This window comes from Varroa destructor, unplaced genomic scaffold, assembly GCF_002443255.2.
Source record: "Varroa destructor unplaced genomic scaffold, Vdes_3.0 BEIS01000002.1, whole genome shotgun sequence".
Lineage (NCBI taxonomy): Eukaryota > Metazoa > Arthropoda > Arachnida > Mesostigmata > Varroidae > Varroa > Varroa destructor.
In genome coordinates this window covers 55353928-55365700 of record NW_019211455.1, presented here as the reverse complement: position 1 = coordinate 55365700, position 11773 = coordinate 55353928, and the positions used below count along the sequence as shown (strand labels likewise).

The 11773-nt window shown below is 39.9% G+C and overlaps 2 protein-coding genes across 5 annotated transcripts; one reads left to right on the top strand and one right to left on the bottom strand.

The window, feature by feature from the left end:
* The first annotated feature begins 1322 nt into the window (after window positions 1-1322).
* On the top strand, window positions 1323-4353 carry LOC111245474 (uncharacterized). 2 transcript variants are annotated; one of them, XM_022793865.2, is made up of 4 exons: window positions 1323-2319; window positions 2553-2882; window positions 3166-3285; window positions 3525-4353. In XM_022793865.2, the coding sequence occupies exons 2-4, from the start codon at window positions 2634-2636 to the stop codon at window positions 3975-3977; spliced, it is 822 nt and encodes a 273-aa protein (XP_022649600.1). In that variant the 5' UTR covers window positions 1323-2319; window positions 2553-2633; the 3' UTR covers window positions 3978-4353. The 2 variants fall into 2 exon arrangements, with proteins under 2 accessions (XP_022649600.1, XP_022649599.1); XM_022793864.2 differs by having other exon boundaries at window positions 1323-2882.
* A 588-nt stretch (window positions 4354-4941) lies between these two features.
* Window positions 4942-11755, bottom strand: LOC111245476 (uncharacterized). Of its 3 annotated transcripts, none has more exons than XM_022793867.2 (5): window positions 11423-11755; window positions 8084-8211; window positions 7416-7556; window positions 6970-7154; window positions 4942-6317 (listed from the first exon to the last, which is right to left on the bottom strand). In XM_022793867.2, the coding sequence occupies exons 1-5, from the start codon at window positions 11610-11612 to the stop codon at window positions 6149-6151; spliced, it is 813 nt and encodes a 270-aa protein (XP_022649602.1). In that variant the 5' UTR covers window positions 11613-11755; the 3' UTR covers window positions 4942-6148. The 3 variants fall into 3 exon arrangements, with proteins under 3 accessions (XP_022649602.1, XP_022649604.1, XP_086836172.1); XM_022793869.2 differs by lacking the exon at window positions 11423-11755 and adding an exon at window positions 8855-9139; XM_086980046.1 differs by lacking the exon at window positions 11423-11755 and adding an exon at window positions 8499-8783.
* Between the last annotated feature and the right edge of the window lie 18 nt (window positions 11756-11773).

The following is an 11773-nucleotide window of genomic DNA, read 5'->3' as shown; positions in this document are numbered from 1 at the left end:
AAACCATGCACATAGACCCAGGTCCACATTTACACACACAATACGATAAGAAAGCGATAAGGAATAGATGAGCAAAGAACGAATGACCTCGATGAGATACGGCAGACTCCACGAGGCAGCAACAATAGTGATGACAGCGCAATAAAAATTGGAGATTGTTGAAAAAAAGAGCAACAAAGTTCAATTATTAGCGGAACGAAGAAAACACGAGAGAGCCTGACAGATGGATCAGAAAGATCCGAAAAAAAAAACGAGGCAACACACGCGCAAAATGAAGAAAAATAGAGTTTGATAAAAGGATTACGCTGGGCGCCTTAGATCATCTACCCATCCATTCATATATATCACCTACTATTATGACTTGAACTTGTGTACGTAGAATGGGCGGATTCTAGATGAGATCCTTGGGGTGGGGGGTGGGGGTATATGACGCATCCAACATAAAATGTTGACGAAGAAACATCATAACAGTTCATTATGATTATGACAATGACAACAACGGGCATAAAAATAAAAATCATAAGGTGGACGATACCAAACGATAGACAGGCAAACAGGCAGGCTGTTCTGACCTATCTGGAAATCTTAGATCTGGCCTGATTGTAAAAGGTAAACTAATCAAAACGATGAAAGGTAAAAAATCATCTAGGGATCTACAACTGAATGCAAAAAAACTGGTGCCACATGATAATGTCTGTTTACATTAAAAGCGACCGACTACATCTCACACTCCAGACGCTCCTTTAAGGTTTTTCATCATTAAGGTCGTCGAAAAGGAAGATACATAATAGCCCTAGAATAAAAAATAATTCAGTATATTTATACATGAACGGTTTCTGTTTACGCTGGCACTCAAAGTCACCAAAGTAACGTGATTAGAATAAACAAGACAACTTCTACAATTCTATAGATATCTATAATTTGGCAGTGTCTGATCACGACACGTCAGACGTGACGTTCTCTGCGTGACGTTCAAGATTGCCGAAAATCGCCGAATAGGCTATATTCTCGTCGATATTACATAGGCTAAAAGTGTTCTATACAATAATCACGATCAATATGACGATAACACTATTAGAGATATCGGTAAGATCGCGGAAAGGTTAACACAACACAGCCTTCATATGGTGACGTACGGCGTATGCCTGCAGCAAACTACATACTCAACCGTTATGATATGCCTAAAAATATTATCCTATTAAAATACGCAATGAAAAGGGGCAAATCTAAAATAGAGAAACATAATAATAATAATAATAATAATAGAGATACGGAAGTCATCTGTAAGAATCATTCGGTACCCGCAAAGCCCAAGTTGCTAAACTCTGCTCAACTTGCTACTAGTGAAGCTAAACTCTGCTCAACTTGCTACTAGTGAAGCTAAACTCTGCTCAACTTGCTACTAGTGAAGCTAAACTCTGCTCAACTTACTACTAGTGAAACTCAACTCTGCTCAACTTACTACTAGTGAAACTCAACTCTGCTCAACTTACTACTAGTGAAACTCAACTCAGCTCAACTTACTACTAGTGAAACTCAACTCAACTCTGCTTACTGCTACTACTACTAGTGCAAGCAGTGAATAACTCGTTCAGGTTTATCAAAAGGCCCTTCCGTTCAATAGACGTCAGACGTACCATTACGTGTCATCTGGTGTTTTTCCTTAGTTGTAACTTAGGGTTGGAGCTTGCGAACTACTGCTGAAGTTAATAAAGATGCTTCTAAGCTTGATTTCGATCCGCGCATACTGATGCACAAAAGGAAACTGTCGTAGCTCTAGTATTTCCGTCATTATGAGATTATCCACTGATAGAATATCCAATCGAAAGAATTTCTACCCGATCGGGATTTTTTTTCACTGTGTTTTCCCTGTTAGTTTAAAATGCCAGCAGCACTAATAGCACCAATGGTCCTGCATCAATGTGCAGAGAATACTGTTCGCATTAGGTCTAATAGTGCAGCAGCAAACAAAAGGTACTTCTGTTTCGCGGCAGGAGCCGCCCAAGTCAATGCCTACCTGCATGAACACCGCTCGTCCCATGATGGCTTGCGTGGAGTGCCTTTACATAACGCTAATTCGCATCTTGGTAGTACGAGATTTCTTTTTTGTTACTAGTAAATCGTACATGATGACGCTATCGTGACGTCAGTTAGAGCATAACCTTTGAATAAAAATTAATAAGTAATAATATTATCCTATTTAAGGTTTCGCGGTACCTAAAGCCAGCCTATGAGGTCGTTGAAGCAACAGTAGTAGTTTTAACTAAAACGTGTGACTGCTGTTGCAATGCTCCTGCCTAATTGTCATGTTACAGATTCGTGAGTAGCTATATGATGGCTAAAAAGGTTTAGGTTGACCTAGGCCGCTGTGCAAAAAGAAAATTTCAGGATTTCAAATAGCTCTAATCGGATTTTTCCTTCCAAAATTTCCGTCGAATATTTCACAATATGTTCAAACGACTTACCTATCGGAAGCTTAATATACGTCTATGATTTGTAGAGAGAGGAAGCCTGCAATATAACGTAGGTAAACTATTGCGGTAAAATTCCAGTCATCGAGTCCTGAACGTCTACGATTTCCGCAGCGATATTAGATTAGTAGTTACAGTTGCCACAGACAGCAGTGAACAACGATGCAGAGCAGTTCAGATGACAGTGAGGTATCCGCGGGGTCAGATGGACGGCTACATCGTCTGTTGGAACTCCTTCTAGCAACTGATGGAAATCGTGAGTGCTTCGACTGTCTTTCTCGAGGTCCGACTTGGACGTCGTGGTCGCTTGGGTTGTTTCTATGCATTCGCTGTGCGGGACTACATCGGGGTCTTGGGGTTCACGTTTCGCGCGTTAAATCAGTTGGACTCGATCACTGGACACCTCAACAAGTGCGTTTTTGATGGAATTGTTTTCCAAACCTTTTTTTTGAAATCTATCCTTTTCCTAGCTCGTATTGAAGCTGTCATGCGTTATGTAAAAAGCTCGATTTCGTTTGGAAGTTGATAATAATGTCAACATTATTAGGCACATAAGTGATATCACAAGAGATGACTGGCGTCAGCGGTCGTCTGCCGTAATAAGATTCCAGCCTTTTTTCATTGAGCAATGAATTCATTGACCTTTTTCAGTCTGATATATAATAAAACACCGATCTCCCGCGCTGTTTTCCAGGTAGCTCGTCTAGTTCAGATAGGCAATGAACGTGGCCGTACGATTTACGAGTCGAAACTGCCTTCAAATTTTCATCGGCCGACTGACCTTAATGAACTGCGAGCCTTCATACAAATCAAGGTACGATTTTCGATGATCGGTTGGCCTTATGAAATGAAATGCGCCTTTTTAGTACCGCTTTAAATAACCGTTGTTGCGACTATATAAAATTAGATGGCTTTGTTTTCCCACTAAATCTTTAGAAGCAATAAAACACTAATATGAAACTATACTTTCTGCTAATGTAAGAATTTAAGATAAATATACAAAGGACGATAAAAACAGTTCTCAATTGTCCACACAAATGTTCGTCCACCCAGTACCTACATCGAGTTTACGTGACACCCGGCTACCGAGATCCACCTATGCCGCCTTCCGATTTGAGCATTGAGCAGCTGGAAGCAATCATTGCAGAATTCCTCAGGCAGTCAGCAAGAGCTATCCGTGCCATAGCACCAACGAAAGTTGCCGAAACGAGTCAGCAACGTCATCAGAAGTTTTCAAGTGATCTTGTCACGCTCGCAAACGACGAGAAGGTCCAGTCGCGAAACGGCGGAGCCGTAGATCAATATGAAAGAAGGGTCAGGTTCCCGATCAGCTCGACGAGCTCTACGCTGTTAAACGAATCGACCCAAAGCGTCATGAGTGATCGACTGCTAAAGGAAATACCTGGCACTGATGAGGGTGATCTGATAGAAAACGAGACGCGTGTCGACGAAACGGCAGTTTTTCTGCCAAATATGGATGAGGATTGCGTGCTTATTGATCTCTAGGAAACACTATCGCTTGTGGCACGATCATTCATTTTGTTTTCATTTTTTGATTTTCTCACTTCTGTAATAGATTGTTTACTAGCTATCACAAGCAACGAGAAATTGCAGAAAGCCGATTTCTGTTAGACTGAAGAAACTTAACGTGCACTGAACGTAACGGTGTACCTGAACAAAAGCAAAGATATACATAATAATGGCTCCTGTAGGTTATGCAGAAAATAATTTTATAGCTATGCCCAGTTTTCATAGCTAACAAAGATGCTCATTTATGTTTCAAATATGTCTTCTAGTGTCTTATATGCAGCTGCATCGTTTACGGGTCATCTACGAACAAATGTTTGTACTCTGGCGGCAAAATTTAAAATAAATGCGCTATCGTTGAAAGAAATTGTCACTTATTATCCTTGTGTATATAGTTAATTAAAGCATTGATTGAAATGATCTTGTCTTTGTGATGTGGAGCTATTTTCCTTCGATGACTAGTTCACTGCCGTTATTGGAATCACACAAAAAATAGTGGGCTGAGCGATTAAACTGTTGCGAGCCTATTACAGGCCCGATTGCGAGCCTCTGACATGTGAATGCCCAGTTATTCCGAATAAGGCACTTGTTGCGAGAGGTGCTGCATATGATTGGCGTTTTTACAAGGCTTCATTAACCTTCATCGTAAGATTTGTACTGATGACATCGAGATTACAATGATGTGTTTGATACGTCTTAGCAGAAGGCACCCGCCACGTTCTGCATCGCCTGATCTTCAATTACTCCAAATACAATAGAAGCATAATATATTGATATTTCTGATTCATCATTAAATTAATCGAAATTCATTTAAAGTGAGAGCAAACAGCTAAAACAGAAACGAGGCGACAAATAGCACATTATCGTAATATAAAATGGCCACATAGCCATCTATGATTCAGGTCTCGTTCGTGCCAGATCCGTACAGAAATATCCATGGACATTTGTAATAACAAGTCTTCGATTTATTTCGATATTTCAATTCATAAGATTAATAGAAGTTGGTCTTCCTAGCGTGCCTTGACTTTTTATGAATCAACAATTTTATACATTATGTTGTTTAAACATTATTTTGTACGATACCCAGGTGTCCCTTTAGCGACCTGGAATCCTGAGCATTTGCTCAGTGAATGAATCGACTGACCTTGATTGCTGCGTCCATGATTGACACTGCGATTTAATCCCTTGCGCAACTAAGCCTTGCTTAGGCTTAGATATTAGGTTCCATTAAACACCTCACCATGAGACTTCATTACAAATAGCTACGGTGCACGCAATCGAGTCACAATGTTTAGGTTCAATAGAGATTCACTATACAATTATATTAAACATAGTGGATTAATCAACATAGAAATTCCGCAGTACGACCGCATCGGCATTTACAAAACAATCCTGAATTGCGTCATTTGAAGGACAGATCTTGCTAATGGCAGCATTTACAGGAGCCGGTACTACTCTTTAGTTGTGATTTTTACAGGATAAAGTGTTTAAGGCTCTGACGACAACTCCAGTAATCATCCTGTTTACTAGAGACGCTTTCCTCGATGAAGGTCATGCTCCACGGAGAAGATCATAAAAACATGCGTGCCATTATCAATACGAACAACATGTCACTAAGAACGGATCTATGGCCCTTTATCGATGATCATTGATGGTATCCGCTTGATATTTGATTTAGCCAAAGTTTCGGTTGGCCATCGGTAAACTCTGCGGTTCGTCACTATTATTTTATACTGCTGCAATCCTTGCACTAAACTATTAGAAAAACTGTTTGCGTGGATACGATATATAATACGTTCTGCGGAGAGTTCAGTCGTTTCATGCTAGCAACTATGCTCGGAACAGACACGGCGCTTCCTCGTTTATTTGCAACTGCCTTCTAAACCACTGGCCTATGTGCAACTGGCAAGTTACGATTTGTAACTTAGTAATATTGATTGTACGAAGTGTGGCAATCATCACTGCCCATATCTAGGATTATGAATTAGGCCCTTGCTCAATCATAGTAAAACGTTGTTATACTAAAATTGCCATCGAATCTTTATCAACTTATAGGTCAGACACGGAACAGCCTTACCATAGACTTTAGCTGAAGACCTTTTTCCTGGTAGACACGATAATTACGCTAGCAGAATTCTCGATATGTCCACCTATTTTCTTTCCGAAAGCTTACGCAGTATCGCGTTAATTTCCGGCAACGTGGTGCTGGCGATCACATTGACAACCTGTCTTTTCGTCTCGTTGTTAACTTTTTCTTTGAAGCGAGCGTTGCGTTTTACGTTAAAACCGAAGTCTGGGTAAATCAACTCTGTTCGGAACCTACAGACAAGAATTATGCCACGACGTAGTTAGACTGCCAGAAATCTCTGCTCAACATGTTTACACCGCGGGTCGGATTATAGATCGTTCTGTTCAAAATTGCTTATTTTTAGTTTGTGTGAATGACGTATCACTGGCAGACCTTCGATATAGCCGTAATTCAAGGAAAAGGTCGCGCAATGAATAACTGGGGTTGAATGTGGGTCTATTCGTTTTGGTTCGATCCTAGCACTTGACGAGCTAATTTATCAGCGGGACACTTCACAGACCGTTGTATAATGTGGATTTTCATTGAATATCAATACACCCAGGTGGTGTGCTAGCAGAAGTACAGAAGTTATCTCGACACCCATAGGACCGAATCCCGTAAAACGTAAAGATTTTTATATATATATTTATTTATTTTTCTTTTATACGTATCCACGCTACGTTGGAGAGAATCTGCCTTTTCAATAAGAATGTGCGCTGAAGTAATGAACTTGACTGGGATGTTACCAGTCGAAAAAAGACGTTTCTGCGACTGTTAAAGGTACCAAGTCCAGCGGCAAATTTTAGAACAAAGCTTGTTCTGGGAGGCCAATCGTCTCATCTAATGATCCCAAGCATAAAACTTAGTTCTTCTGTAATAGCATGTCTAATAAGTGCAGCTTACCTTTCAAGGATGAGTTTGGTGACGCTCAAAGGGCCGTCCTCAAAGTTAGTAATCTCGATAGAATACTCCGTCCCGCGGAAGCGCACCTCCACCTTGGCAGCCCACATTGTCCCCACTAGGTTGAACCCAGTTACGAGTGCCTCATAAACCACGAAGGTACTATTCAAGTCAAGAAGACACTTCACCTGTTAAGTTAACCCGTAATTGTTACAAGTTCGATACAGATTTGCATTTCTAATAGAACTATTGGCTCGCCAAGGAACTTGAAAAATGTATTTTCCATAGCCAGCTACAGTTCACAACTGTGAACCATTATAACTTGAGTCGGACGGTTCGCCGTTACTTAGCAGCATTTTTTTCCTCACGAGGAAATCTATTTTGATACATTGTTTACAGGTCGTAACATTCTGCCCGCTGTTCGTGCCGCTGTTTGTCATGCCACTTACGGTAATCTTCTTCTTATGTGATGTTGGCGGCCGACAGCTTTTGGTCTTGATCGTGTCAATCCCGCTAACCTGGCCTTTGTTGAACCACGCATTAATGTCACGATGTGTCATTAGAAAATTCCACAATAAAGTTTTTTTTATCTGAAATAAATCGAAAGTAGCGGAACGGCGAACTTTTTGCTTAATAATAAATTCGAGAAATCTACTTACACTGCTGATGCGATAACATGACCTTTATTGATATTATTTGGTATTATTAATAACATTGACAAATACCTAGTATTAGGCCTCAGTATTTCTTGTTGTTGTTGGTGGTTCGTATTGCCCAAAGAGCATTGGGGCACGAATCGACCAATTTTTCTGCCTTGTCCTGTTGCGTTTATAAGGAAAAAATTAGATATCTACGCTTGGGTCATGCTTATATTATTGTTGCAACAATAAATTGGTGACTTTTTTTTTTCTATATTTAATCGATAGATTTAAATGACAAATAAATGCTTTATAGAAATTGTATATTGTTAGTTTTTATTTAGAGCAGATTCTTTAACAGATGTAAAATAAGAACTCTGAAACTTTCAGATGAATCGTTTTCAAACAAGTCAGAAACGTTTACCCCATTTTGTGTTATATAAGCGGTTATGGGTAAAACGATGGCCAGGCTGCCTCACCTTAAAATAGAATCCTGCTAAATGTACAGTGTTGTTGGGCAGATGTGCTAGGACGTCCTCCATAAACTGTTCTGCATCATTTTGGGTCTCGATATTGAAATTCGAAGAATTCAGAAATTGGGCCTTTCCTAAACCAATACAAGCGAATAACTTATCAATAAGTAGTGTTTTGCTAAACTGCTCGCATTATATGAATTTATATAGAAATAACTTAATGTCTATACAGTGATTGTTTTGATCCTTGCTTGATCACGCCCTATATTTTATTTGGATTTTATTACATATGTATTATAGTTTAAAGAGGGTATCCTAAATCGGATAAAAAGAGAAAATTCTAATGATCTGTAACTATTGATGAAAAATGTGGTCAGCATTGGCAAAAATCCAATTCTAATTGATCGATTACTAAATATACCTCTTAGCTAAAAGACGCCATTAAATCCATAATGTTCATTTGGCTCCCTACGTAGTTTCCAGTCATTAAAATGTAAACAAACCAGCTTCACCGATAAATGCGGTCCTTTTCTCAAATACTTCTTAACAACTAGTTTTTGCGCAATGCGTTCTAGAGACACCAACAAACGACAACAACAACAACAAAAACAACAAGAAACCTAAAGAACTCAATCCTAGATCAATACTGGATGCTGATATAAATAAAATCAATAAGAAATAAAAAAAGAAGGAAAAAAAGAACACAACACTTCGTCAAGGTAGTAAAGCTAATGCAAAAATTTTAATAAATATTCTTTACCCTTAAAGAATACTTACTAACTCATATTGGGTTAGATAGAAATGTTGAGGGGATAGATTGTACGTCGCTATGACCGAGACGACATGTACATTTATTTCACAGATTCTATCCGTTGTACAGTGACTTGATTAGATAAATGTGCATGGGCTGATTCTTTGATTCCGGCCAAATGAGTACGCTGTTCTATACGTAAATATAGCTACTTGAGCGCCCTGCTACGCTCGCCATGTAGTTTCCTCTATATTATGACGTCGAAGAGTCACCGTAATTGGTAACGTTGCGTTGGGCGCAAAGAGCCTGAATAGAACGAACGATAGATATCAATCCAGTCGATAACTGACGAGAATCCGTTAACGTTATTAGCAGAGGGTAGGCAGCTATCCCATCTCAAATTGTAGTAATTCATGAAAATGGACGCCCAATCAACGTCCACAGCTTACCAAGGACCTTATGGTGATAATGATCCATTCTATAATTATCGAAGATAATCTGTTCCATGACTAATTGATAGTTTCGAAGAATTTGCTGCCGCATTGAGCCTTCCCGTAAAGGTCACAGAAGGTACGCGCCCGAGGCTTTATGTTAATCGCTGTAGGCTGCATCTATAGCGTAGCTATATAAATTCTGTAATTGGGATTTGTCGGCGTCAAAGATAGGACACTGTAAAAGATGTTCACTAAATAGTCAATTTAGTACTGCTACCCCACAGGTGAAGTAGCTAGTTGAAACAGGTAATGACTTATAGCCCGATACAAAACACCATGGTGCAATTAAGAGACGATAGCAAAAGTCCTACGGCACATTAAGCTCTAAAAAAAAAAGCCACCTGCTACTATTTGACTGTCTGTCTCGATATTAGCTGATCTTCTTTTGGCAATCGGTTCGAAATGTAGTAGAATATTATATAACAACATCAATCTCAGTTACATAATGAGATTATCCGTACAATATCCAGTAGCTCAAGAGGTGTTTTAGATGAATTTGAACGTCGCGTTCATATTTTACATATGTCGTAGAATCTATATATATATATGTCTGTATATATAAATTGATTTCGTTTTTCCTATGCTACATGCGTATAATAGTTACCAACAAATAACACTTCAATAGTCTAACATTTACCATTGAATTTCGTTAAAAGGCTAGCTCGTACGTCCGTATGACTGAACAATTTCAGACGAGCAGGGCTGACTCCAAGCAGTATTTTCATTGTAGATCGAAACGTTCATATCTTATAAGAATACAGACCCTTTTCATTCTTTCGACAATTATTTGCAGATAGAATTAGGCCACAGTTTGGCATAGTTCATTTAAATGTATATCTCTTGCCATCTCTTCGTCCACTTGTAGCGATCTGTGCTCTTCTGGGAGTCTTACTAGTGATGTAAATGGAGTTCCCTGACAAAGGAAGCGGTCTCATGCGCTTTTACATCGGCTAGAATCGGAGCAGACTTACAAAGAGCCACATTTCGTCAAAAAGTCTAGTCGCAGTACCGTAGGTAATACCATGTTGAATCACTACATACTTGTGTGGCATATAACAAGGCGAAGGCGAGAACCCGTACAATTTATTTGATTGATAAATACATGGATTTTACCAGTGCAAGGTAGAACGAGGTAGCTAGCGCTTGTGGTTACCTGGTGGAGTGGCAACGTCATAATCCAATTGTCATCCATGTACTGATAACGTGTATAATGATTACAGGACAGGTAATGTACCACTATGTATTAAATCCGACGAAACAGTGATGTTTTATGAGGCTGATATTAAGTCCTAGTCTATCAGTAACAGCAGTTCTTCAGTAGCTTCTGTAAGGCCTAGTATAATTAAAGGCTTTACATCGTGTGAGTCATGCACCCGTTACGATGCCTCATAAATCATTTGTATCGATCGATCATAGTCGTCAAGGGCTATAAGGGTTTCGTCGATCAGGAACAGGGGAATCATAAGGGAGTCCGTCTTTAAGGCAGAGGCCAAGCAAAACAAGCCATTGAAACGTGTCACACGAGTACTCAGTTCGACTAGACGATATCCTACGATCAAGGCATCCGGTGTGCGTAACATTCCGAAGCGACGCTCAATGGCAATATCGGGCTTACAAATTGAAACACCTGTTCCTATGCGGAATATATGAAATAAATTGCAGATATATTCGGGTACGTGTAAATATATTTATACATATACAAAGTCATAGCTTATATAACATGTGCTGTATATGTATAGCCTGTAGTGAGCATCGTATGCTTTGCACAAACCGCGCGAAGTAAATAATATATAAATCAAAGGGGAAAGCTGTTTTGCATGCTACCCAGATAATTTTAATCAGCTTCCATACACCAGAAACATCTGTTACGCCACGATCTGGCCAATATCTGAACCGCAAAAACTAGCGAGACCCTCTTGTTCCTATAAGAAATCTAGAACCTCCAGAGCATTTCGTCAACTCTTCGCACCGCATACTACTGTCACCATTTCTATTCAAGATTTGACGCACAATATGGTACGTCACTGCAACTATCGCAATGACGCTCGGCACACACATCTTAATACTAACATCCCATTCATAGTCGAGATCTCAACTCACCTTGGGCAAGTGCCACACTTATACAAAAACAAACAGTCACGCAAGAAAACCACATTGTGCTTGCCTTTAAGCGACCATACGAATAAACTTGACCTTTTTTAGACCTACGCCAACAGCAGCGGTGGCGGAGGCGGTGGCAACGGTCAGCAATACGCAGCTTTCCGTAAGGCATCAAATTTTCACTAGCCATACCGCTAGACTCAGCTGCTCAGCGGATTAATTTCGCCTCCCGTACTCCACAGACGAGAACAAGATGGCCCGGACGGCTTGAGTGACGTATTTCGCAGCTCACCATCTGCTGGTACCGAGAAGACACCCACAGCGCAACAGACAATCCCGTAGCAGACATCA